Below are 27,928 nucleotides of genomic sequence, written 5' to 3' on the forward strand. Positions count from 1 at the left end.
CAAAAATCCTCACAATATTAGTATAAAAAAAGCACAAGTATATAGTACAACTGAATATGTATTACGTATATATCATTCTGACCGTATCCATACAAATATATACACAGTAGCTATACATATATATACATAATTTGCATATGTACACACAATTTTGACCACTACACGGTCTGAGACAAAATTTGCCAAAATGCCAATAGTCGTTATCTCTGGATGATTAAAATATAAATGATTCATTTTATTTGTTCCTTGAATTTTTTCTGTAAGCACCAATGTTTCTTCAAAGACCACATACTGCTTTTACAATAAAAAAAAAAAATGATTTAAGATACTTGCCAGTATTTCAGTGTAAATAAAGTGTTCCTTACACAGATATCAGCTCTAGTCACTAGCTATGAGTGTGACATTGTGGCTTATATGATGCCCAAGTTTACATTTTGGTTGTATCTGGCTCCATGAATGGCAATGAGGGTCAGGAACACACTTTTGTTTGGTCTTATGGTCCTAGCTGTCCTTGGCTGCCAGGTCTGTGAGAGATATGTTACTTTGGAAGCTAAAACCCATTAGCTACAGAAAGAAAATTAGCTTAAGCTGTAAATACACACTAAAAATGAAAAAAAAAAAAAACTTTGAGGTGTTATGCCTATATATAATTTTTTTTAACACCTACTTAAGAGTATACTACTTCTGTGCATTCTTAGCTACATGTTATATTTACAATATATATTTATGTATTATGATATATTTATATCACTGAGTTTTTTGGTAAAAGCAGCAAACACTCTCACATTTTATCCAAATCACTACAAACAACAAAAAGAATTCAAAGCCATCTGATGTCATTATAGACATCCAGTATGCAAGTTGATATTTATAACCATGATTTTATTTTCTAAAAATCAGAAAGCTAGAGCAACTATCTTAGATAAACAATATCCCATGTCTGACCAATGATATCATGCCCTGATCTCTAGAGCTTAATGACAAATGCACCTTAGCATGAGGAACTAATTTTTGTTACCATTCTTATTTAATACCACTTTGGTATGAACTAACTCCATTAACAGACTTCTATGTAACCTCAGTACCTAAAGATTTCAATACCACCAATACCACCATCTTCCACCCCCAAGAAGAGCAAGAGAGGAAAAATGCTAACTTTTAATTCTTTTAAAATAAACAAAATACAAATAATGTAGGAACCAAAAGATTTATTTGCCCGAATCCCACTTAACTCACAACTTTAAACTCTTAGTTTAATACTGAGGATTGTTTCTGCAGTTTAAAACTAATTTCTGAATAAAAACTCAAAATTACTTTTCTGACCCAGAAAAACTGCATGTTTTCCATAAAGACTAGAAGGTAATTTTGTCTGCTTCAATTAAAATAGCCAATCAACATTCAAGTAGGTTTAAAATTTCAAAATGTTCTCACCTCTATTATTGCTTTCATAACCAGTCCAGCTCCCTTTATGATTGCCATGGAAGGATGCTTTAAAATAGGGGAAAAAAGAATTTTATTTCAACATACTAGCTATTGCTTTTAAGGAGGATATACAATTTTATCAGCCATTAAAATTAGTAAAGGCTACATCTCAAAGTCAGATCACAGTCTGGTTGAAAATTTTAGGTATTCTGGGGCACCTGGGTGGCTCAGTGGGTTAAGCCTCTGCCTTTGGCTCAGGTCATGATCCCAGGGTCCTGGGATCGAGCCTTGCATCGGGCTCTCTGCTCAGCAGGGAGCCTGCTTCCCCCTCTCTCTCTGTCTGCCTCTCTGCCTACTTGTGATCTCTCTCTGTCAAATACATAAATAAATAAAAATCTTAAAAAAAAAAATTTAGGTATTCTTACAATACAGCTTTAAGGGTAATTAAAACATTAGCAGGAAACTGCTGGCACTTATTTGAATAATTAGTTATCTGAATGATAAATATCAAACAGTAATGATGTAAAATAATACAAACTAATGTTTACCAAAAAATTAAAATAAAATAAAAATATAGGTAACATATAGAAACATCATATATACATAATAAATACTCTAGTATTATGTAAAATAACTGTTTTCAACTTTTCAACTATTTATAAATAGCCCTATTTTGGGGGAATTTATAAAGAAAAGGGTACTCTGGGCCTATATCGGAAAATACGTTTTTCACTACTTCTGAGAAAAGATAGGCATTAGGGTCAAAACAGAGGTCAAAAACCATCAACAGAGTTCTACATGGAACACCAAGAAATCTGTGGAATTAAATAACCTTAAGATGACAATGTTTTAGGCTGTATTTATCAGCATTACTACGGAAGCACACATCCTTTATTTATTTATTTTTTTGAAGATTTTATTTATTACTTATTTGACAGACACAGCTAGAGATGGAACACAGGCGGGGGAATGGGAGAAGCAGGCTTCCCGCTGAGCAGGGAGCCAGACGGGGCTAGATCCCAGGACTCTGGGATCATGACCCAAGCTGAAGGCCTAACAACCGAGCCACCCAGATGCCCACACATCCCTTATTTTAAAACCAAACTGACCGAAAAAGTGGTTTTCTGATAAGAAAGATCCAACTCTCACCTGAAAGAGCTTAAAGAGGGTTCTTCCATTGGATGCTACCATCTCTAAGAGCATATCAAACTGCTGTCCTTCAGTTGTCTCACTATATGGAGCACAGAGGGCAAAAGTAAGGAAGTCCAATAGTGAACTAATAACTAGGGCACCAGTCCCATGATCCTGAAACAAAGTAACATACTGCCTTAGGACAGAGAAATTCAAGTAAAACACAGCAATAACGTGCTTCTGTTACCCTATAAGTTAAACAGTAAATCCACTGCTTACCATATCTCAAAAGGAAAATAATTAAAATTTGGTCAAATTTCAAGAAAATAACCAAGACTCCTCAAATACACACAACTAAGGTTAATATGTTTAGTATTTATATAAAAAGTAATCTTTGACAACATTTAAACAACTCCAAAAATTTGCTCCTTCTAAATCTATAGGTTGCCCATCTCCAAAACTGTTAGCAATGACTGAGGAGCCGATTTGACTTAAATTTTTTTATTTTTTTTTTAGAGCAGCTTATTTTATTTTTTACATTAAAGAAAAAGAAAAAAATCTAAAGTCTTTGCAACTTATTCTTCCCAGATAAATGGATATAGTCCTAAAACAGAATATTTTACTATTAGCAAATGACCAAGCCGACCAAACTGTTGTACAATCAATACTGACCAAAGCTGGGAGCTGCAATTAAAAAAAAAAAAAACTGCCAAACTGCACTTCTAGAATATCTTTCAATAATGTATGGTATCTCTCATTAAGACAAATTTAATTACAACTTACCACATGGGAATTAAATTTTTCCAGTAAGTTTTCCAGAAACTTCTTTGAAGAGAGAAGCGAAGCTTTGTTCAGCTGTTCTTGTCTTAAATCATAGTCATCATGCATGGGCTATTGATTAAAAACAGTGATAATTCATGAGTAGGCCCACATACTGGCATCACACAAAAGTCATTTATAAAGAGTATTCATTAAATAATAAAAGAATTAAAAACCACAGCCTTTAAAGTTGAAGGCAGAAAGGAAACTCGTGATAAGACAAGCAGGCAAAGTGAGATTCCCCCAGGGTCTGATGAGGCTTCATAGACACTGTGCCCAGCAAGTACCCATAGAGAGTACTGCACAAGGTACTCTCAAAAGTCACAAGTCTCCTTCTTAAAAAGCAAGTGACACCCATTTCCTCTCCCCCAATTTTATAATTTCAATTTGAAAAAATAAAACTTAGCATTTATTTGCTTATTTTTTTGAAGTGTTTAAAAGCAGATACTAAAATGAGCAGCAAATACTTCTTCATCAAATAAATGGTGGATGGTGGAATAAATGAGAATGGGAAAAACATTCCAGCATGATGGTTAGGAGTAAAGATTCAATCCTAACTTTGCTACTGACCACAGCTGACCTCTAGCAAGGTTAAGCTGCTTCAGCTCTAAGTTTTACTTTCCTCAGCCATCCAAGTGAGATTAATAGTACTTAGCTCATTGGACTATTATGAAGCTTAAATGAGATAATTCATGTAAAATATATAGCTAAAATCTAGTATTTAATGAGAGCTCAATGTGTTTGTTTCACACTGTGGTATTTTATTATCCAGTTATCCAACTAGTTCCTTTTTTAAAAAGATTTATTTATTTATTGGGGCACCTGGGTGGCTCAGTAGGTTAAGCGGCTCCCTTTGGCTCATGGTTATCATCTCAGGGGTCCTGGGATTGAGCCCCACATCCAGGTCGTTGCTCAGTGTGGAGTCTGCTTCTCCCTCTCCCCTTGCCCTTCCCCCCACTGTCCTCGATCACTCTCTTTCTGTCTCTCTCAAACAGTGCTAGGGAGCATGTGCTGAGGAGGGGCAGAGAGAGAGGGAGTCTCTCATTAGTCCATGCTCAGAGCTGAGTTAGACATGGGGCTCAATCTTATGACCCTGAGACCACAACCTGAGCAGAAACCAAGAGTCAGATGCTCAAACCAACTGTGCCACGCAGGCACCCCATCCCAGAATTCTTTCAATGGAATTATTAGGGTAGTAAAGATAGTAAAACTGACTTTTGAGTAAAAATGCAAGGTTTTATCCAAGTGATTACTTAGGTTTTATTCGATACCATTAAACTTGCCTGAACTACTTTAGTCCCATATGCTAAATACAACATTGAAGTAAATCGGGAATTTCAAAGTTATACTGAACAATTCATTGCTTTTCCTATATAAGCTGTCATCAAGTTAGTTTCTTTACCCTCAGCTTTCAAATTTCTTTACCCTCAAATCTTTACCCCATCCCACCTCAGCATGTTTCTTACATATTTGGTCCACCTGTCTCTAACTTTACCTCTAAGAGAGTCTCCACGTAACATCTTTGAGTTTTCAGAAATTCAAACCTAGTATTACTGATTCCCTGATGAAAAACCTATCCACTACTCCTTACTAAAGGATACAAATCTAGCTTCTTTGTCTGATACAAAAGGCTTCTGATAACTGCATCTCTGCATACATCTCTAGCTGTCCTCCTAATCCCACACACCTCCATACAAGCTTTATGATCTAGCCATTTCAACTATTTGCTTCCTCCCGAACATGCCTTTGCATATGCTATCCCTTTTTCCCAGGAAATCCTTCTCACAGAGGGAAAATACCTGCCTGTGCTTTAAGCTTCAGATCATTTGTAACATCTGAAAGACTGGCCTCAAATCTTTTGTCTTCCCCTCACCACAAACCCAAAAAACTAAGTGCTGCCTTTTTAGGGATCCCGTAGGCCCAGCTACTTTAGATTATACACACATGCTCACCTTACTAGACTGTCAGCAATTTCAAGGAAGGAACAAACTCTGTATTTCTAGTAGATAGCACAGTGCCTGGTTTCTAGGATGTGCTAAACAAACTGCCAAGAGAGCAATTTAGGAAATACAGAAACACTGAACTGAATTGCTACAATGAAAATCTGGGTCTGCGGAAATTTAAAGCATCAATCAACTTAAGAAAAACCAGTCTCCCTTTAAAAAACACTACTTACACACATGAGGGCACAGAGCATATCAACAGCTGCATGGATTACTCCATTGTTGCTCCTCTTGAGTGCTTTTACTACCTTCACTCCTAGACGCTCCCGAAACCTGTGGAACAAAAACAAAACAAGAAAAAAAAGCATATAATAGCAATATCAGAGCATTATTTTATTATTAAAATGTAACATAATAAGTCCTCTTGCGCTTCTATTGCATTCAGCAAGTACGGATTTTAAATTACACCTCTAGAACCTATCAGTTCCCATAATAGTTTTTTCTTTGAGGGGGAAGATTTTTTTTTTAAAGTTAATTAAAATTAAAAGGGATTTGGGGGCACCTGGGTGGTGGAATCAGGTAAGTTTCCAACTCTTGTTTTCCGCTGGGATCATGATCTCAGTGTTGTGAGATGGAGCCCCACGTTGGGTTCCGTGCTGAGCATGGAGACTTAAGACTCTCTTTCCCTCTGCCCCTCTCAAGTAAATAAATATATATGTATTTTAAGATTTTATTTAATTATTTGACAGAGAGAGAGAGAAAGAGCACGCAGAAACAAGGAGAGAGAAGTAGGCTCTCCAGTGAGCAGGGAGCCCTATGTGGGTCCTCCTAGGACCCTACCTGAGCCACAGTCAGATGCTTAACCCACTGAGCCACCCAGGCACCCCTCAAATAAATGACTCTTTAAAAACAAAAACAAACCACCTGACGGGCTTTAATTTCCTATTCAAAGTCATTAAAAAAAAAGTAGTATGGGGCGCCTGGGTGGCAGGCTCCGTGCTCAGCAGGGAGTCTATTTCTCTCTCTCTCTCCTTCTGCCCCTCCCCCTCCCTCATGCTCACAGGAGTGTGCTCCTCTCTAATAAATAAAATCTTAAAAACAAACAAATAAACAAGTCAGTACATTGCAGGTATGTAGGAGACAATAGTCACACCCCCCGGGTCCACTCACCCTCATTTATTTATGAATAAAAACTACTGTATCATTATTTGATATCAGTTTTAGACAGATATAACAAGATAAAACTGTTGATTATCTGCTACTCTGAGTTGTTTGTATTCTCTAAAGGACGTTCAAAGACAACTTACTTTGGAAGCTGAGTGAAGGCCAGAAAACCAGCTTTGGAAGCCACAAGCCTCCTCACAGCCTGGAACTGACTCTCAAGTTCTGCATTTGAAGCAACAACATCTCCCTCTTGGGACAGTAAAGCTGTTATGGCATTATTGATCAGTTTTTCTTTGTTTTCTGAGAAGAGACCCTAGGTAAGAGAAGAATGTTTCAAAAAAGTTCCATTCCTGAAGTTAATGACAATGAACAAATTATAACACAATTTATCTTACATCCTGTGTTACTGCATGCAGAACTCCACTATATGAAATATTAGCGTTGAACCTGAATACAGCATCTGCAAAGTTGCCATCTGTAAGATGAAAAGGTTCAAAAAGAGTTAGGGGTTTGCATTCCTAATTTTTAAATTATTAAGGAGATGGATGGAAATGCAATTTTACTTAAATCAATACTTACTTGGAGGTGTGGCTAAAAACCTGAGATGAAGGCTCTCTACCTCCTCATCTACAGGCATGCTGAGTAACCCCCATCGCTGACCTCTATGAGTTGGTGTCATTTTTACACAAACATCTCTGTTACCAGAGGCTCTTACTCCATCCAGCAAACTTGCTAATAAAGAATCTCTAAGCAAGGTAAAAAATAAACAGGTTTTAGGATTGATAATTGAGGGGAATTTTGATTCAGAATATAGCATAGGTGTAACTTACAAATCAAAAATTCAACTAATTAAAATGTACAGTTTAAGAATTCTTAGTGAATTTATACAGTTGTGCAATCATCCAATTTTGGTACACTTCCCCACCCCCCAAAATTCCCCTGTGCCCATGTGCAAAAAACAACCCAGTCCCAGGCAACCACTTATTTTCTATCTCTATAGTTTTGCTTTTTCAAGTAACTTCATCAAGAGAATGAAAAGGCAAGCCACAGTCTACAAGAAAATATTTACAAAAGCCATATCCGAAAATGGACTGTTATCTAAAATACACATATAACTCCTAAAGGTCAACAATAAGAAAACCAACTCAATTAAAAAGTGATCAGAAGTCCTTAACAGACACCTCACCAAAGAAGATACACAGATGGCAAATTAACATATGAAAAGATAACACAGTTATCAGGGAAATGCAAACTGAAACAACACCAAAAAAGCCCCACACACCTATTAGAATGACCAAAACTGAACACTAATAATACCAAATACTGGAGAGGATCTGGAGCAACAGGAACCCTCATTCACTGCTGCTTGGAATACAAATGACATAGCCACTTTTGGAAGACAGTTGGCATTTTCTAACAGAACTCAACATCCTCTCAGCATATGATCCAGTGATTATACCACTTAGTATTTACACAAGTATATGTGCTGCCGAAACGAGCACAGTATTTACACGAAGGATGGAAACTTACGTCCACACAAAATCTGCACACAGTTGTTTACCACGGCTTTATTCTTAACTACCCAAACCTGGAAGCAATCAAGAGGTCAAATGGATAAATAAACCATGGTCATGTGTAGACAATGGAAAATTACTAAGTATTAAAAAGAAATGAGCTATCCAGCCATGAAAAGAGGAGGAGGAAAAGAAAGAAGCCAATCTGGGGACGCCTGGATGGCTCAGTTGCTAGGCGTCTGCCTCTGGCTCAGGTCATGATCCCGGGGTCCTGGGATCGAGCCCCACATCAGGCTCTCTGCTTGGCGGGAGGCCTGCTTCTCCCTCTCCCACTACCCCTGCTTGTGCTCTCTCTATGTCTCTCTCTCTCTCTGTCAAATAAATAAAATCTTAAAATTGAAAAAAAAATTTAAAAAAAAAAAAAAAAAGAAAGAAGCCAATCTGAAAAGGTCACATACTATACAATTCCGACTAGGAGACTGTGGAAGAAGCAACTCTGGAGACAGTAAAAAGATGAGTGGCTGTCAAGATTTAGGGAGGAATGAGAGAGGAAATCAGTGGAGTGGCATTATTACTGCTGGAGAGGATCCCTGGAGATTTTTAGGGCAGTGAATATAGTCTGTGTGATACTATAATGGTGGACAAATGTCATTAAACATTTGTTCAAACTTGGAGGTCCACCAGTTTTAACAAATATATCACTTTGGTACCGGCTGTTGGTAATAGGAGAGGCTATACCTAGTTAGCAGGCAGGGCAGTAGAGTATAAGAGGTATAGGAAAAAATCTCTGTACCTTCTGCTTGATATTGCTGTGAACCTAAAATACTCTTTTAAAAAAGTCTATTTAAAAATCCATATAAACGGAATCATATAATGTATCGCCCTATGTGTCTTGCTTATTTTATATATCATGTATTTTTAAAGTTCATCCTTTTTTGTGGCTGAGGAATATTTCACTGTATGGATAATCAACATTTTAGTCTATTTGTTCACCAGGTGATGTATATAACATTGTCTCTAGTTTTGGCTATTATGAGTGATGTTATTATAAACATTCACATGTAAGTTTTTATGTGGGCATGTTTTTATTTCTCTTGGGGTAGATTTTATTTCTCTTGGAGGAGAACTGACATAGGGGCATAAGATAATTGTATGTTTAAGAAATTGCCAAACTGTTTTCTAAACAGTTTAAAATTTTACATCCTCAACAGCAACACACGAGAATCCATGTGCTTGCCAACAACTGACACTGCCAGTCTTTTTGATGTTGTCCATTTTAGTGTACATGTAATGGTTTTAATTTTCCAATGAATCCCGATCTTTTCATGTGTTTATTTACCATTCGAACATCTTCTCTGATGAAGTAGGTGTCTATTTGAATTTTTTTGCCCATTTATTATTTGTTTTTTAGTATTGAATTAAAAGAGTTCTTTATTATTCTAGAAATAAGACTTTAACTAGCTATATGCTTTCCAAATATTTTCTTCCTCTGTCTTGTCTTTTCCTCTTCTCAATTAGGTCAAAGTTTTTAATTTTGACAAAGTCTGATTAATTAGACTTTTATAATTGTGTTTCTGGTATTATATCTAAGGAATCTTTTCCTAATCCAAAGTCACAAAGAAATTGCTTTACTTTCTGCAGATAGACTTTATTGGGAAAAAATAGCATCTTCTTCCTAGGGATCAGAATTAAACAATGTAATATACATAAAGCACATGACAAACTGTAAATGTTGAGATACCCTCCTCTGATTAGAACAAGTGCACTATCCTTTTTTTTTTTTTCCCCAGACGTTCTCTTCCTTAATTCAGGACAGGAAAAAATACAACCTTTTGCTTAGAACGCCATTTTTGTTGAACTTAGATCAAAAGCCTTCCAAGGTAAGAAACAGTTACTGGTCATACTCCAGGAAGTAAAAATACTTCAATAAGGCCGTATTGCAGGCGGCGGCAAAATGAACCGCAACTGTTTCAACTATCTTTTAAAAACAGATTCAGTCTCAATCTATTCACAACAGCATAAAAGAACTTTCCTGGAATGTAAAAACTGCCAAACCCATGACAATGGCTCACTATATGAAGGGAGATCAAGTCATCACAGTAGAATAGCTTTAAGTGGTTTACCTTCCAGGAGGAGTTTATGAGCTATGGCATCTCACAGATTTTCATGGCAACAGCCAAGTCACAGTAATAGAAAATAAATCAGGCACATTCCACTGGAAAATTAGTAACTAGCCTACCGATGCAACTTAAAAAAAAATCTAACTTTTAATTTGCTGCTGTTATCCAAACAATTTAACAATGAAAGTGAGAGACGCTATTTTAAAATACCTTAAAAGTATTACAGAAACACATTTTTTTCATCATTCCATTTAAATTCAAATCACCATTCTTATTCTCTAGAAATTTGAAAACTGAATGAAGTTCATTTTTTTTTTTTAAAGATTTTATTTACTTATTTGACAGAGAGAGATCACAAGTAGGCAGAGAGGCAGACAGAGGGGGTAGAAGCAGGCTCCCTGCTGAGCCGAGAGGGCCTTGATCACAGGACTCTGAGATCATGACCTGAGCGGAAGGCAGAGGCTTAACCCACTGAGCCACCCAGGCGCCCTAAAGTTGTCTTTTCCTAAGTTATATGATTTCAAAGTTCTAGATTATAAATCTTTGTTCCTCTTCTCTGATGGAGGACTTTGCCTCGCATATACTAGGATGTCAAAAGCTTGAAGAATTAAGAAAAAAAAATACCTTTCTGTTGAAGAGTATTTCCGTATTTGCCCTTTTATAAATTCAATGGTAAAAACTTGTGGATTTTCTGAGTCACAAACCAATGCAAATACCTAATGAAAACAAAAACCAAGTTCAATAAAAGATGTTTAGTTTTACGGAATTTCCTAAGAAGAACTACACATCATCATTTTAGCTTACAAAAGTCACTATTTATTTAAGATTTTATTTATTTCCTAGAGAGACAGAGATCACAAGTAGGCAGAGAAGCAGGCAGAGAGAGAGGAGGAAGCGGGCTCCCTGCTGCGCAGAGAGCCCTATGCGGGGCTCCATCCCAGGACCCTGGGATCATGACCTGAGCAGAGGGCAGAAGCTTTAACCCACTGAGCCACCCAGGCATCCCCAAAAGTCACTATTTAAAAACTGTTTACAGTATCAGAACTTAAGAACTGCTTAAAAGTCTCGTGCAAATTTTCATATAATTGTTTAATAAAAAGTTCCATTCATTCTATGTCTTGAAAATAAATTTTATAATATTCATTGTTCTAAGTACAAATATAATAATGTGAAGATTCTCATTTTCCATTCTTTAAGCATTAAAAATGTTAAAATAGAAAATAATTCTAATTTACCAATAGAAAGAAATCTCATAGGCTAATAACGCCAAACTTACTTCTCCTAAAGGCTTCAAAGTCGCAATGTTATAGGTTGCTGGATCACGTTCTACTAGACTTGTCTCTGTAAGTGCTAGAACTCGTTTTACCGGTTCCTTCAAACAAAATTGAGATACATTAGACAGTCATTGAAGAAAAATGTCAAAAGCAGATGAACAAATTTTTGTTTCTAACACTGCATCTTACCGAATGTCTAGGTGATATTTTTTGGACAATAAACTCTGCTAAAGATGTGATGGATTCATCAGTGCTGTATTTTCCAAAGCGAAGATTCAAATATTGCTCAAATTCTAAAGGTTCTTTTCTGATGCGCAGTGAAATACCTATGTAGTTGCCAGCATGATCTATTGCACTTTTGATAATTTCTTCTCTTTGCTCTGATGCAAATAAATGCTGCACAAATTTTGAAATTTAAAGTCAGGGTTGAAACAACTAAAATGTGACCATTTTGAATCAACTCACAGGAAAGAGACTGAAATAGCAAGTCTAAAGAGAAACAATGGTAGCTGATTTTATCAAAGGTAAATAAGCAGTGTGTTGTGGGTTTTTTTTTTTTAAGATTTTGTTTATTTATTTATTTGAGAGAGAGAAGGAACAAGCAGGCAGAGCAGCAGGCCGAGGGAGAGGGAGAAGGAGGCTCCCCACTGAGTAAGCAGCACTATGCAGGGCTTGATCCCAGGACCGTGGGATCATGACCTGAGTGCCCAAGGCAGACACTTAACTGACTGACCCACCCAGGTGCCCAGCAGTGTGCTGTCTGAACCACTATCACACTAAGTTAAAATCACAAAGTCTGGGATATAAAGCCTTCCAAATAACTCACTGTTAAGGAAATTATCTCGTAACTTTTCCAAGTCTGATTCCCATCACCATGCAGAAAACAGCATGTTGGAGTTTCCGGAAGAGGTCCAGGGACCCCAGCCAAGTCCAGTGGGGGTAGTGGGTACTACATGGGCAGGAGTCCCAATTTCAACAAAAGTAGCTCTGACCTAATATTTTTAATATAGTGGGTTTTCCTGAAAAATTACCTTGAAGAATGCTTAAATGTTTACAAGCCATTGGCCAATGGACATTACAAATCAACCTCCAGGAGTTTATTTATAAAGCTACGGCTACTTGCATTTGATGGCTGGGCCAGAAACACTGAATGTGCTGCAAAAGACGGGGCAGGAGAGTGCCATGCAATAAACAATAAACAACTGTCCTGTTCGTAGTCCAACAGCTCCCCTTGCTGAGAAACAGTGGTTGCAATCATGTTTTAAAACCCGATTTTATATATTTTTTTATTTTTATTTATTTATTTGACAGACAGAGATCACAAGCAGGCAGAGAGGCAGGCAGAGAGAAAGGGAGGAAGCAGGCTTCCTGCTGAGCAGAGAGCCCGATGTGGGGCTTGATCCCAGGACCCTGGGATCATGACCTGAACCGAAGGCAGAGGCTTTAACCCACTGAGCCGCCCAGGCGCCCCTTAAAACCCGATTTTAGGGGCACCTGGCTAGCTCAGTCAGTGGAGGGGGCAACTCTTGATCTCAGGTTTTTAAGTTCAAGCCCCATGTTGGGTATAGAGTTTATTTAAAATAAATACATAAAATCCTAAAACCTGATTTTATTCCCACCTGCTCAGGATAGTCATTACGTATGCAGAAGGTACCAGATAAAGTTTTGCTGAATGAATCTATCATGGTATCATATTTATAGTGAACTGACTCGTTTTAGCTAGTGCCTTTTAAAAGGCAGAGTATGCTTAGAAAGTAGGTGATTAAAACGAAAATTGCTTGATGCCATTAAGCAATAAAAAACTGTTGCCAATTGAGGAGTATCAAACGATTCTCATCTTTAACATTTACCTTATTCATTGTATGGCTTGGCTGAATTACTGTGGTATAGTTGTCCCATCAAGGTCTATAATGCTATATGTAATCCTGTAATTAGATACATTTTCCACGAAGAATTTTTTTTTGGGGGGGTGGGGGGGAGAGAGTACTGCAAGTGGGGAAGAGGGGCTAAGGGGGAGAGAGAGAGGAAATCTTAAGCAGGCCTCACCCCCAGCACAGAGCCCAATTCCGGGTCCGATCTCATGGCCCTAAAATCATAACCTAAGCCAAAATCAAGAGTCAGATGCTTAACCAACTGAGCCACCCAGGCACCCTCATGACCAGTCATCCCCCTACCCCCACTCCACACCCTCCGCAACAAGGAGCCCCCCCTTCCCCTCCCCCAAGAAGTTAATCATTACAAATTTTGCTGTCCATGGAAGAGGTAAGCCCTTGGACAGCACCTCAACAACAGACTTTAGGCTGTTCTAGGGTGGGAGAAGGAACTAATTTTCTCTTTGGGCCTTCATCTTGTAGGTCTAGACTCAGAAGTAACAAAATGTCTAGATGTGTGCTCCTAGATGAAGGACACTAGGACATCACCTGGGCAAAGAGCAAAAGATGGAAAAAGGTCTGTAACTCTAAGAGCTAACATATTTTGTAAATCAAATAGTTTAGCATCCCTACCCCATTATCACTCCCTTTATTTCCCTTCTGCTACCTTATAACCTCTTGTGCATCTACAAGTTCCAGGCTTGCCCTGGCTCTGCTACCTGGAGAAAGATAATTTATCTATGCAACACTAAATCTTGGAAGTAGTTGTTCCCAGGCCGCTAAGATAGCTACAGAAATTAAAACTCTCAAGAGAAAGGAATCTTGAGAGTAAGTTCAACTGAGCCTTTCTTGTGCAAACTCTATTGCTCATCTTTGAGATGCAAGGTTTAATTAAAGACAAAATGTTTCTTATTAAAAAAGACGGTCATCAAAAAAGATGGTCATCATCTATAGCTCAGCTTCTATTACCCATTAACAAATGGGGTCTGAGCATCTTAAGCAGCTTCTACTGTACCACATAATTCACATGTAATTCAGGATTTCAAGACAAGAACATGTAATGAACTCCAAATTTGAAGTTTCAGTGAATATGCAGATTTCAAATTACAAACAGCTGGGGAAAGTAGAGGAGACTATAAAAATAAAAAATCCTGAATTACTTTTTCAAAGAAAGCTTAGAATCTTTCAGTTAAGACATTAATACTAATGAAAATAACAACTGTAACTACCACTTATTGAATACTAAGCCACATTTTATGCTAAAAACATTTACGTAAGTTATCTCGCAGAATCCTCAAAAAAAAAAAAAAAAAAAGAAAACAAAAACCTAGGACATACATATTACTCTTCCCATTTTTTAAAAATGTTTATTTATTTGAGAGAGGGGGAGAGCATGAACACAAAAGGTGTGAGGGTCAGAGGGAGAAGCAGACTCCCTGCTGAGCAGGGAGCCTGATGCAGGACTTGATCCCAGGTCTCCAGGATCATGACCTGAGCCAAAGGCAAAAGCTTAACAACTGAGCCACACAGGTGCCCCACTCTCCCCACTTTAAAAAGCTCTAAGTTGGGATTCAAGTTCAGGTCTTTTTGGTAACAAAGCCTGTACTCTTAATACCAAAACACCAAACTTCCTTCCAGAAAACTCATGTGAATTTTGAAAAGGAAGTGTAAAAAACCTGCTTTCCTTCAAATGGTCATGCCTCTTTTTAAACGACTTTTTAGAAAAAAATACTACTTACCAATCTACTAAATCCTCCATAAAGTATACAAAACCCTCCTTGATAATCAGAGAGATCTACAAAGCCTTCAATATTTCTATAGTCATAGGAACAGAGGACTTTGTTGGTTGCAGGATTAATTTGGTCAAAGCCTCCAGGAGTTACTTCTAAAATGACAGGTTTTCTTGTATCACTCCAGTGATGTTTATAGCAGTTATATCTCTAGAGAGAGAAATAATATTACTTTTAGGTTCATATTTAAGCTTACCATACAATAAAGTTACATTTAATGTATCACTCACTGCTAAAACAACCAGAAATCTAAACAATGTTATAAATATTTAGAGCTACTATCCAAATTGTTAAAAACATTAATTTTAGCTGTTTGGAGGTTTGTATTTAAGTAACAATGTTCACTCAAACTGAAGATACTATATTTTTTTTAAATTAACAAAGGTTTGGGTTTCAATATTTTGTGAAACAATTTTGAGTAAGTCTTATGCAAATCTATGAGGATAAAAAAAGAAAGAAAAGGAAGTCCTAAAAGAAATGTTACTCTGAAAGCTTCATTGGGAATACAGATTTCAACTTTTGTTGATGGATTCTTTTAATTCAGCTTACATACAGAAAAGAGGTTAAGTCACATTTGGGGGAAGTTACAGTGTTCAGTTTAAACAATCTGAGCTGGTTCACTATGCTAATATAGATTTTCCTTCTACACACATAAAAATGCTGATGCCCCAGTTTTACCTTAGGTTTTTCTAATCACACCAATAGAAAGTTAAAAATTTGACTGCACTAGCAAGTAAAATTCCACTTAAGATAATAACATTCCTTTGTAAATTAAAGTACCTAGTATCAGAAATGATTAGAATGATCAACATCCATTTACTACCCAGTTTTATCCTTAAAAAGAAAAAAAATTTAGGTGAGGCTGCTAACCAAAATGTTAATAAAGACAAAATGAGGCAAGGGAAAAGAAACCAAGTGTCAGAGGTGAAATGAATATCCCCTCATCCATCCAAAAAGTCCACAAAGTTTTCTACCCAACAATATGAAGAGGAACACATGGTCAATTACAGGACTCCTCAGGTAAAAATAAACTGGTTGACTCAGGAGTACAACTATTTCTAATACTGACATGAGAGAAATTCTCTTGTAAGTATTCAGAAAAGTGAGTAAGGCATTAAGTAATAAACACCTCCACAACACCCAAACACTAAACCCAGCAATGAGCCTCAGCTTGGCTCATGATCATATGACATCAGGTCCCCTGAGCATTATTGATCGATGGCATAATAATGCACATTACAGCTCCATAAAAGGAATTCTGCAGAAAGACAAAGGGCATACATTAACCCAACAATATATTTAGAACCTTGATTCTGAACTAAAGGATGGACCAGTGCCACTTCTCTCCAGAAGGGAAGCCACAAAAATGGTGGTGCTTTTCCAAACTATGCTTGTTTGCATGCCCTAACCCACTCTGCAGGATGGTCTCTATTCCCCCCAGCTGATAATCAACTGTCATAATGAGCTGGGCTGACGGAAACACATCATTATCCCTCCAGACTGTAGAGGCCAAAAGAGACTTAGAGATCTGATTTAGAGTACATCTATGGACAAGTGAAGACCTGAGGGTCAAATTCAATTTATGCGAAAGTATTTGAGGGCAGAGCATTTAAGGGAGGAAGAGGTGCCATTTATTCCTGATTAAAACTAGGCAGACTGACTTTCAGACAATCTTTTAGAGACACTGTTTCCACCTCAGTTTTGAAAAGTATTAAGTGACTAAAGTTAAATGATATAAAGGGAAGCTTATAGATAAAATCTAAAAGTACGTTTTTGGAAGCAGTTGTTTTCCAAACAGGAAATGGAGGAATATGGAAAACTCAATTGCTAACATAAAGTAATTAAAATAAGCATATCAAATTACATTTTTTAAAAAAGATTTTATTTATTTGACAGAGAGAGATCACAAGTAGGCAGAACAGCAGGCAGAGAGAGAAGGGGAAGCAGGCTCCCTGCTCAGCAGAGAGCCTGACGTGGAGCTCGATCCCAGGACCCTGAGATGAGGCTTAACCCACTGAGCCACCCAGGCGTCCCCCCAAATTATAATTTACACAAATCTGACTGTGGCTCATGAGGAACAAGAAACAAACAGCTTGCCAACTGCCATTAATATATTTTAAATGGCTCCTGGGCAGACAGTCAGTTGCTTGACTTGACATCAGTGAGGCTTCTGGGATGCTAAAACTAGCAGCAGAACATCCATAGGAAGGATGCAGGCTTAAAAAGACAAGGAAATGATGCTGCCAGCTTCTCAGAATTCATTTCCTGACTTTTACCAGAAGCCAGAGTTCTGAACAGTACTACCACTTTAGGCATTATTCTGCCCTCATCCCTGTTATAAAAGCAATACCTTCTCATGGAAAGAAATTCAGTATTTTAAAGGAGTGAAAAAAGCATAAACTTCCATCTGCCCTCTTCAGAAGTCTCTGATTTAGTTTAAATGCTATTGTAACATGACCAGAAAATGCCTGAGAAAGTTATGAAGATTCTAATAAGCACCCATTACTTCCCCAAAGCTGCCAGTGCACCACTCAAAGCCTTATGAGCAGCCAGATCCAATGCAAGAATATATAAGATAGTTTTGATATACCCCAAACTTAAAACTTTAGTATTTCTGAAATAGCAAAATCCTACACCAAACAACTAGTGCATGTTCCAACAGGTATTATCCACAGTGTGATGCTTACTGTTGCTGTTAAGAATATTGAATAAAGAGCACATGAATGCTTATAACACTGGTTTGAACGTTCCATAGTTCTGCCTGAAAATTTTTTCTCCAACCATCGACATTAACAATCACAAATCTAATTCCTGTTGGAGTTTCCTGTTAAACTATATTCATCTCTCACACAGTGCCACATTAAATGATGATTCCTTTTTTCCCTTTAGCTTTGCCATAAAAGAAACACAGCACAGCATGATTTCTAAAATACCAGGCAAATTTAGAATAAAAATAGGTATTAATAATGTTAAATACTTACCCTTCCCGTGATTTTTCCTTCTGAAAAATCAGTTCTAAATCTCTGAAAGAGAAAACATAATCATAGTTTCTGACAACAGACTGGTAAGGAAGATTCACAGTTTAGTCCTTTCTATCCAAAACATGTAAAGTCTCAACTTGGTACACTGATATTAAAAAATACTGGATGTTATACTTTAAGACTGTTCAATAAAAAATGTGTGTAACTTCACTGAAAAACAAAGCAGATTAAACATAGAACTGCTTTGCTCTGTATATGCTTAAAAAGTCTAAACACTATTAACTAACTATACAAGATTTTTCAGCCTTTCAGTTAGAGAAAGTGAAAGTTTCACAGAATCAAGTTAACAGTCAATAAGAAAAAACAAGCAGTGTGGAACAAAGGCTCATAACATTAATATCTGTACTTTAACGTAACTTTCATTTAAAAAAAAGAACAGAGAAATTTAGCTTATTAATATGGAACTGTTCTTACCAATGCTTCTGTAAGAAGCTCTGTTCTGTGCTCTGTAGAAAATTTTAAAGTTTCTGACTTTTTCCCACTGCCTTTACGAAATGTGAGGTTGAATTCCGTTCCTTGTCCTTTTCCAACAGGACTGATGCTGCAAATGTCTCCATAAGGCCACTGACAAAAAGAAAAATTCTTCCAACTGATGCTAGATTAAATACTATTTTTACTATTTTAATTTCACAATCACTTATTAAATGAGAAAAAACTTACAAAATAATACAGAGGCCTAGAAGATGTTCTATCTTACAGTAATTCTGCAACAAATTCTTTTAAATAAAGGCTTTCAGTTATCAGAGACAACAATAAAAATCCCATCTGCATTCCAATTTTAATGATTAATGACATTAATCCAAAGCAATTAATATATATAAAAGTGAAAAGAAATGAGGAATAAAATTTTATGATTACCTACAGGTCTATTAAAACAGACAAAAAGGAATCTGTGAAATGTGCCTAATTTAGAATGAAAAATAAGCTAGAATATATTTAAATTTATTTACTATCCATATTTAAGATGGTCTTGCCTTTATAAATAGTAATCCTACTTCCATAACAAGTATTTTTCAACCACTGCATTGTAACTTAATTTATGTATGCCTTTATTGCAGTCCAATAGTCTTCAAAATTATAAAGAACTGGTGTAGTGATTTACATAAAAGAGATGGCGACAATCAAAAGCAACATATCAAAAAGTTATACTACTTAGAGCCTAGAAAAACATGTCACTACCCTCTTTTATTTACTAATTTTTGGTACATGGCATGAAGTATTGTATTAAGCATATCAATCTCTTTCAAAGTTGACTCTTCCAACCTAAAATACTGATTTCAGGCCAAGGAAATCATGGGTCATTATCTGGCTTTTAAAATTCAAATGAAGTTCGAAAAATGTCTAACAGCTTCCAATACGATTACCTGATTTGTTACTTCTAAGGTATTGGGATTATATGTAGTAATCGCATGGGTTCCAACTGAAAAGACACGCTTATACCTACAAAGAAAGACAAGTACTTAAATTTAGTCTTAAAATAAAAACAAATTTTATAATAAAATATATGCTATTAACACAAAAGGAACAGTTCAACAAATGGAAATGTATAAGTTGACTAATGCCAACTAAACATAGCTTAGTTTTATATTCTAAAGTGTTATTAAAAACCTACCCACCACCAAATCACTTGACTGTGAACCAGTGAGATCTTTAAGTAGAGAAATAGGATCTATGCAAGCTTGAGTTGTTAGTATACATGAAGTTAACAACATACTGCCTGAGGACACCAAGATTCTAAATGGAAAAATTTTATTAAAAACAACAATAGCAACACACACTAATTCTTTAAAAATACCCTTTCAACAAAACTGTGATGCAAAGAAAGGAAAAGCTATGGCCTGCACTGGCCCGTCACAGCAATATTCTGGAATCTTAGTAATTTCTATTTAAGAAAGTACCTATTACATTTAAATGTAGCAATTTTATAGATGTAGGAAGCCCACACCACAGACAAGCAAGTTTCACTTCTCACTTCACTTCCTTCACTTAAAGTAACATCTATGGAGAAAAATCACTCGGATATCAATAATCCTTTTTTTAAAAAAAGATTTTATTTATTTATTTGACAGACAGAGATCTCAAGTAGGCAGAGAAGCAGGCAGAGAGAGGAGGAAGCAAGCTCCCTGCTGAGCAGAGAGCCTGATGCGGAACTCGATCCCAGGACCCTGGGATCATGACCTGAGCCGAAGGCAGAGGCTTTATTTAACCCACTGAGCCACCCAGACGCCCCTCAATAATTCTTTAGGAGAGGAATTTATAATGATAAAAATTGAAACTGAATTGGAAAAACTTAAAAAATCAAGAATTAGTTCTTTAAAAATAAAATACATAAAACATCAGCTAGTCTAAGAAAACATAAAAACAAAATGAAGAATATATAAGAATTTATAATCACAGGTACAGAAAAATAATGATGTGTGTAACTCTATGCAGATAAATTTGAAAGCTACGAATAAATCAATCCCTATACAGAAGAATTTAAGAAAGCTGCAAAGAATTACAACCTACATGAGCACCATGGCTCAAACAAGAAGATGAACCTTAAAGAACAGGTAAGTCCCATGCTTCTTAAGTTGTTTCAAGAAACAGACTAAGAACAGTTTCTCAATTCTTTTAGTGATAACTAAAATCTGGTAAGACAACACAAAAGGAAGAAAAAAAAGACACTCCAATCTATTTTTAAAATAAATATTAGCAATAAGAATCAAGTAGCTCAGGGCGCCTGGGTGGCTCAGTCCATTAATAATGCGTCTGCCTTCGGCTAGGGCCTGGGTCATGGAATTGAGTCCAGCATTGGGCTCCTTGTTCAGCAGGGAGTCTGCTTCTACCTCTGCCTGCCACTCCCCCTGACTGTATTCACTCTCTTTCTCTCTCTCTCTCTCCCTCCCCCTGTCAAATAAATAAATAAATCTTTAAAAAAAAAATCAAATAGCTTATTAAAATAGTAGTACACCATGACCAAAGAAGGTTCATTTTAGGAAAACAGAGTTCAATATTAGAAAACTCTATAAATATAACTGGTCATATTTAATGAAGTTTCTATTTGTATTTTAGTTAAGACATTCTGAAATTACCAAAACTGGATGTTAAATACAATCAAATGCCTTTTTGATATCTATGGAACTCATGTTCTTCTGCTTTAAGCTACTAATACAGTAAAAAGACATACACATGCCTTAAACCAATTGCCATTATCAGACTTGAGGGTAATGTACTAGAAGGATTTTCACTGAGATCAAGAGAAATCTTTCACAATTTAATTTTTCTATTTTCATTTTCTTCTAATTACTATATAATAAAAAGGATGACGTTATTTCCATTTGGGGAAAAAAAAGAAAATGACAGATTTTACTAATCTTTACAATACAGTCATTAAAAAAAGTATGGCAATATTACAAATATTTTTTTCACATGTCTAAAATGGAGTGGGAAATAATCTAAAGAATGCAGATACCTTCTTTGAATGTAAGAACGTTCATTTGCTGCTTTATAAAGCCAGGTGAGGGTTGAGAGGTTGGTGAAATACATGAGGATTAACCTAAACAGCTAAAAAGTCTCAGAAATTAGGAGGCTTTATTACAGACGCTTATCAATTAACAGGGAAAAGAAAGAAGATCTTACTGAATCACTATCTGCCTCAGAAGAATGCACAATGAAATCAAGTATCTGACAGAAATGTGAATTCACAAATTCTAACTTTCAGAATTATCTAGAAATTCACACATGCCTATTTCTATAATCCTGAAATGGAACTACAGAATTTGCTTATTTTGCTTTGGGAGTAAACATAGAAGAATTAAATGCCTGAAATGTTTCTAGTGTCAACTAATGTCACATTCAAAGTCTTAAAGGCTCTCAGCTAAAAAGATGTTCTTTTTGATTCTAAACTAATTTCCTCCACACAACTAAAGCCCTTCTAACATCTTTATCATATAACTTTTTGTCTAGATCAGTGCTGTGCAAAGGAACTTTCCAAAAAGATGGAAACATTCTATATCTATATTAATGAGGTAGCTATGAGTCACATGTCACTACTGAGCACTTGAAATGTGGCTAATGCAAGTGAATTTTAAAATTTATTTATATTTAATTAGTTTAAATTTAAACAGTCACAGCTGGTTACTGACTCCCATAACTGGAGAGAGCAAATTCTAGATCCATCAGCAAAGGATCCTGGAGTTAAGTGTCCAGTAGGCCCAAAATACTGTCAAGACTAGTGAATTCAGACCTATCTTTCAGACAAAATACTGAGCTCTACAGCCTTCCTAAGAAGAAAGCTATAAGGAAATTCTTAAGAGAATTCTCTTCTATTCTCCTCTTTGCCCCCTAGAATGGCCGCTGCACTTTATTTAAAGTATAGAACAAATACTTCTAGGTCATTAAAAGCACCTTTAAAAGCAGCCCTAAACCTTCAGAGATTACCTGTAAAGCCTTCTTAGATATCAGATTAAGAGATAAAAACCTAAACGATCTCACATGTATCATGTGTTAGTCACAACACTTGCAAACTTGTGGGGTTTTTTGGTATCTTTTACTAAGTCACGGGTGTCCTAAGTCATAAAGAACAAAATTGCCTAAGTTCAGAGAGGTACATGTCTTCATTATCTTGAAACTCTATCTCCTCACACAGGACACATATGGCACATGCTCAGTGTTTGTCAAAGAGCTTAACAGGCCAACCTATTCAATCATAAATCAACATGCATTCAAATACGTTATGTTCATTTACTCTTGTTTTTAAAAAAGAATGTATGTCAGATAGCAACTAATTTCACATCAGTTTTTTACTCATAACCACTATAGCATCAGGAAATGACAAAGGTCTTATTTTTATGAAATACTCCCATTTGCTATCTGCAAAGAGAAAATGCCCCTTATAAATTATAACTTAATTTGCTATTCTGTGGGTTTGAAATGAATTTGTTGGCTAATTACTTAAATTATCATATAAAGGCTCTTATAAAATATAGCTATATTAAAACCAAATAAAAGGAACAAGGACTAAAAAAAAATGTATGAGAAACTTATGACAGATGATGCCATCTACATACATGAAGAAATGTACAAACACCTTTTCCCCCAACTGAAAAAATTAATATTCATTATTGACTTTACTTATTGTACTTGTTTCTGTTTTACTCAGGAACTGAAGTTATACGTAACATTAAATGTCTATAGGGAATACGCAATTTTCTTCTCTCAAGTTTTCATAACTCACAGATTTATTCTAATATGATAGCTTAATAAATAGCATAGTTTACATAACCCACTAATACTAATGTTTATTTAGAATCAAGAAATTAAAGCTAATATTTAAATACACATACTTGAGGTACCTTTTCTTATTTTTTTTTAATTTGTTTATTTACAGCATAACAGTGTTCATTGTTTTGGCATCACACCCAGTGCTCCATGCAGTACGTGCCCTCCCTATTACCCACCACCTGATTTCTCAACCTCCCCCACCGCCCCTTCAAAACTCTCTGGTTGTTTTTCAGAGTCCATAGTCTCTCATGGTTCATCTCCCCTTCCAGTTTCCCTCAACTCCCTCTCCTCTCCATCTCCCTATGTCCTCCATGTTCTTTGTTATGCTCCACAAATAAGTGAGACCATATAATACTTGACTCTCTCTGCTTGACTTATTTCGCTCAGCATAATCTCTTCCAGTCCCGTCCATGTTGCTACAAAAGTTGGGTATTCATCCTTTCTGATGGAGGCATAATACTCCATTGTGTATATGTACCACATCTTCCTTATCCATTCATCCGTTGAAGGGCATCTTGGTTCTTTCCACAGTTTGGCGACCGTAGCCATTGCTGCAATAAACATTGGGGTACAGATGGCCCTTCTTTTCACTACATCTGTATCTTTGTGTAAATACCCAGCAGTGCAATTGCAGGGTCATAGGGAAGCTCTATTCTTAATTTCTTCAGGAATCTCCACACTGTTCTCCAAAGTGGCTGCACCAACTTGCATTCCCATCAACAGTGTAAGAGGGTTCCCCTTTCTCCACATCCTCTCCAACACACGTTGTTTCCTGTCTTGCTCATTTTGGCCATTCTAACTGGTGTCAGGTGGTATCTCAATGTTGTTTTAATTTGAATCTCCCTGATGGCTAGTGATGATGAACATTTTCTCATGTGTCTGATAGCCATTTGTATGTCTTCATTGGAGAAGTGTCTGTTCGTGTCTTCTGCCCATTTTTTGATATGATTATCTGTTTTGTGTGTGTTGAGTTTGAGGAGTTCTTTATAGATCCTGGATATCAACCTTTTGTCTGTACTGTCATTTGCAAATATCTTCTCCCATTCCATGGGTTGCCTCTTTGTTTTGTTGACTGTTTCCTTTGCTGTGCAGAAGCTTTTGATCTTGATGAAGTCCCAAAAGTTCATTTTCAGTTTTGTTTCCTCAGCCTTTGGAGACATATCTTGAAAGAAGTTGCTGTGGCTGATACCGAAGAGGTTACTGCCTATGTTCTCCTCTAGGATTCTGATGGATTCCTGTCGCACGTTGAGGTCTTTTATCCATTTCGAGTTTATCTTTGTGAACGGTGTAAGAGAATGGTCGAGTTTCATTCTTCTGCATATTGCTGTCCAGTTTTCCCAGCACCATTTATTGAAGAGACTGTCTTTTTTCCATTGTATATTTTTTCCTGTTTTGTCAAAGATTATTTGACCATAGAGTTGAGGGTCCATATATGGGCTCTCCACTCTGTTCCACTGGTCTATGTGTCTGTTTTTATGCCAGTACCACGCTGTCTTGGTGATCACAGCTTTGTAGTAAAGCTTGAAATGGGGGTAACGTGATGCCGCCAGTTTTGTTTTTGTTTTTCAACGTTTCCTCAGCAATTCGGGGTCTCTTCTGATTCCATACAAATTTTAGGATTATTTGCTCCAGCTCTTTGAAAAATACCAGTGGAATTTTGATCGGAATGGCATTAAAAATTATAGATTGCTCTAGGCAGTATAGACATTTTAACAATGTTTATTCTACCAATCCAAGCGCATGGAACAGTCTTCCATCTTTTTGTGTCTTCTTCAATTTCTTTCATGAGTGTTCTGTAGTTCCTCGAGTACAGGTCCTTTACCTCTTTGGTTAGGTTTATTCCCAGGTATCTTATGGTTCTTGGTGCTACAGTAAATGGAATCGATTCTCTAATTTCCCTTTCTGTATTTTCATTGTTAGTGTATAAGAAAGCCACTGATTTCTGTACATTGACTTTGTAACCTGCCACGTTACTGAATTGCTGTATGAGTTCTAGTAGTTTGGGGGTGGAGTCTTTGGGGTTTTCCATATAAAGAATCATGTCATCTGCGAAGAGAGAGAGTTTGACTTCTTCCTTGCCAATTTGGATACCTTTTATTTCTCTTTGTTGTCTGATTGCCGTTGCTAGGACTTCTAGTACTATGTTGAACAAGAGTGGTGAGAGTGGGCATCCTTGTCGTGGTCCTGATCTCAATGGGAAGGCTGCAAGCTTTTTCCCACTGAGGATGATATTTGCTGTGGGTCTTTCATAGATAGATTTTATGAAGTTCAGGAATGTTCCCTCTATCCCTATACTTTGAAGCGTTTTCATCAGGAACGGATGCTGGATTTTGTCAAATGCTTTTTCTGCATCAATTGAGAGGACCATGTGGTTCTTCTCTTATTGATTTGTTCTATCACATTGATTGATTTGCGAATGTTGAACCAACCTTGCAACCCAGGGATGAATCCCACCTGGTCATGGTGGATAATCTTTTTAATGTGCTGCTGGATCCTGTTTGCTAGGATCTTGTTGAGAATCTTTGCATCCATATTCATCAGTGATATTGGTCTGAAATTCTCCTTTTTGGTAGGGTCTTTGCCTGGTTTGGGGATCAGGGTAATGCTGGCTTCATAAAAAGAGTCTGGAAGTTGGAACAGCCTCAGGAGAATTGGGGTTATTTCTTCTTTGAAAGTTTGGTAGAATTCCCCAGGGAATCCGTCAGGTCCTGGGCTCTTGTTTTTTGGGAGGTTTTTGATCACTGCTTCAATCTCGTTACTAGATATCGGTCTATTCAGGTTGTCAATTTCTTCCTGGTTCAATTTTGGGAGTTTATAGTTTTCCAGGAATGCATCTATTTCATCTAGGTTGCTTAGCTTATAACTGTTGGTAATAATTTCTGATGACTGTTCCTATTTCCTTGGTGTTAGTTGTGATCTCTCCCTTTTCATTTATAATTTTATTAATTTGGGCTTTCTCTCTTTTCTTTTGGATTAGTATGGCCAATGGTTTATCGATCTTATTGATTCTTTCAAAAAACCAGCTTCTAGTTTCATTGATGCGTTCTACTGTATCTCTGGTTTCTACCTCATTGATCTCTGCTCTAATCTTGATTATTTCCCTTCCTGCGTGTGGAGTTGGTTTGATTTGTTGTTGATTCTCCAGTTCTTTAAGGTGTAGAGACAGCTGGTGTATTCTGGATTTTTCCATTTTTTTGAGGGAGGCTTGGATAGCTATGTATTTCCCCCTTAGAACCGCCTTTGCTGTATCCCATAGGTTTTGGACCGAAGTGTCTTCATTCTCATTGGTTTCCATGAATTGTTTAAGTTCATCTTTGATCTCCTGGTTGATCCAAGCATTCTTAAGCAAGGTGGTCTTTAGCTTCGAGGTGTTTGAGCTCCTTCGGAACTTTTCCTTGTGATTGAGTTCCAGTTTCAAAGCATTGTGATCTGAGAATATGCAGGGAATAATGTCAGTCTTTTGGTATCGGTTGAGTCCTGCTTTGTGACCCAGTATGTGGTCTATTCTGGAGAAGGTTCCATGTGCACTTGAGAAGAATGAGTATTCTGTTGTTTTAGGGTGGAATGTTCTGTATATGTCTATGAGGTCCATCTGGTCCAATGTTTCATTCAATGCTCTTATTTCTTTATTAATTTTCTGCTTCGATGATCTGTCTATTTCTGAGAGAGGCGTATTAAGATCTCCTACTATCCATGTATTCATATCAATATGACTCTTTATCTTGATTAATAGTTTTCTTATGTAATTGGGTGCTCCCATATTGGGGGCATAGATATTCACAATTGTTAGATCATCTTGGTGGATAGTCCCTTTAAGGATTATGTAGTGTCCTTCTGTATCTCTGACAACAGTCTTTAGTTTAAAATCTAATTTATCTGATATGAGAATCGCTACCCCCGGCCTTCTTTTGCGGCCCATTGGCATGAAAGATGCTTCTCCATACCTTCACTTTCAGTCTGGGTGTATCCTTAGGTTCAAAATGGGTCTCTTGTAGACAACATATGGATGGGTCCTGTCATTTTATCCAATCTGCAACCCTGTGTCGTTTTATGGGCGCATTTAGGCCATTCACATTGAGAGTGATTATTGAGAGATAGGTTTTTATTGACATCGTGTTACCTTTGAAGTCTTTCTGTCTGTAGATTGTTTCTATATTTCTGTTCAATGATATTCTTAGGATTTTTTCTCTTTTATAGGACCCCCCTTAATATTTCCTGCAGTGTCAGCTTGGTGGTTGCATAGTCTTTTAAGCCTTGCCAGTCTTGGAAACTCTTTATCTCTCCATCCATTTTAAATGTCAGTCTTGCTGGATAGAGTATTCTTGGTTGCATGTTCTTCTCATTTAGTACTCTGAATATATTTTGCCAGCCCTTCCTGGCTTGCCAGGTCTCTGTGGAAAGGTCTGACGTTATTCTAATGGGCTTTCCTCTGTATGTAAGGAGCTTCTTTGTCCTAGCTGCTTTTAAGAGGGCCTGTCTAGAAACATAATTCCTCATTTTAACTATAAGGTGTCACAAGGACTTTCGAGAATCTAAAATCTTGGGGGGAAATCTCTCTGCTTCTAGTACATGAA

General features: G+C 36.8%; 1 protein-coding gene across 3 annotated transcripts in view; it reads right to left on the bottom strand.

Moving 5' to 3' along the window:
• Positions 1-27,928, bottom strand: part of DNAJC13 (DnaJ heat shock protein family (Hsp40) member C13) — a 129,773-nt gene that overhangs the window by 71,286 nt on the left and 30,559 nt on the right. For all 3 annotated transcript variants that reach the window (XM_046001672.1, XM_046001673.1, XM_046001670.1), the window contains exons 3-16: positions 19,454-19,529; positions 18,504-18,653; positions 18,030-18,071; positions 14,998-15,198; positions 11,577-11,783; positions 11,390-11,485; positions 10,738-10,829; positions 7,059-7,225; positions 6,875-6,954; positions 6,623-6,792; positions 5,549-5,648; positions 3,337-3,444; positions 2,572-2,727; positions 1,432-1,488 (exon numbers count right to left, since the gene is read on the bottom strand). In XM_046001672.1, coding sequence (XP_045857628.1) covers positions 1,432-1,488; positions 2,572-2,727; positions 3,337-3,444; positions 5,549-5,648; positions 6,623-6,792; positions 6,875-6,954; positions 7,059-7,225; positions 10,738-10,829; positions 11,390-11,485; positions 11,577-11,783; positions 14,998-15,198; positions 18,030-18,071; positions 18,504-18,653; positions 19,454-19,529 — 1,702 coding nt within the window. The remainder of the gene's footprint in view (positions 1-1,431; positions 1,489-2,571; positions 2,728-3,336; positions 3,445-5,548; positions 5,649-6,622; positions 6,793-6,874; positions 6,955-7,058; positions 7,226-10,737; positions 10,830-11,389; positions 11,486-11,576; positions 11,784-14,997; positions 15,199-18,029; positions 18,072-18,503; positions 18,654-19,453; positions 19,530-27,928) is intronic.

This window comes from Meles meles, chromosome 4 (genome assembly GCF_922984935.1).
Source record: "Meles meles chromosome 4, mMelMel3.1 paternal haplotype, whole genome shotgun sequence".
Lineage (NCBI taxonomy): Eukaryota > Metazoa > Chordata > Mammalia > Carnivora > Mustelidae > Meles > Meles meles.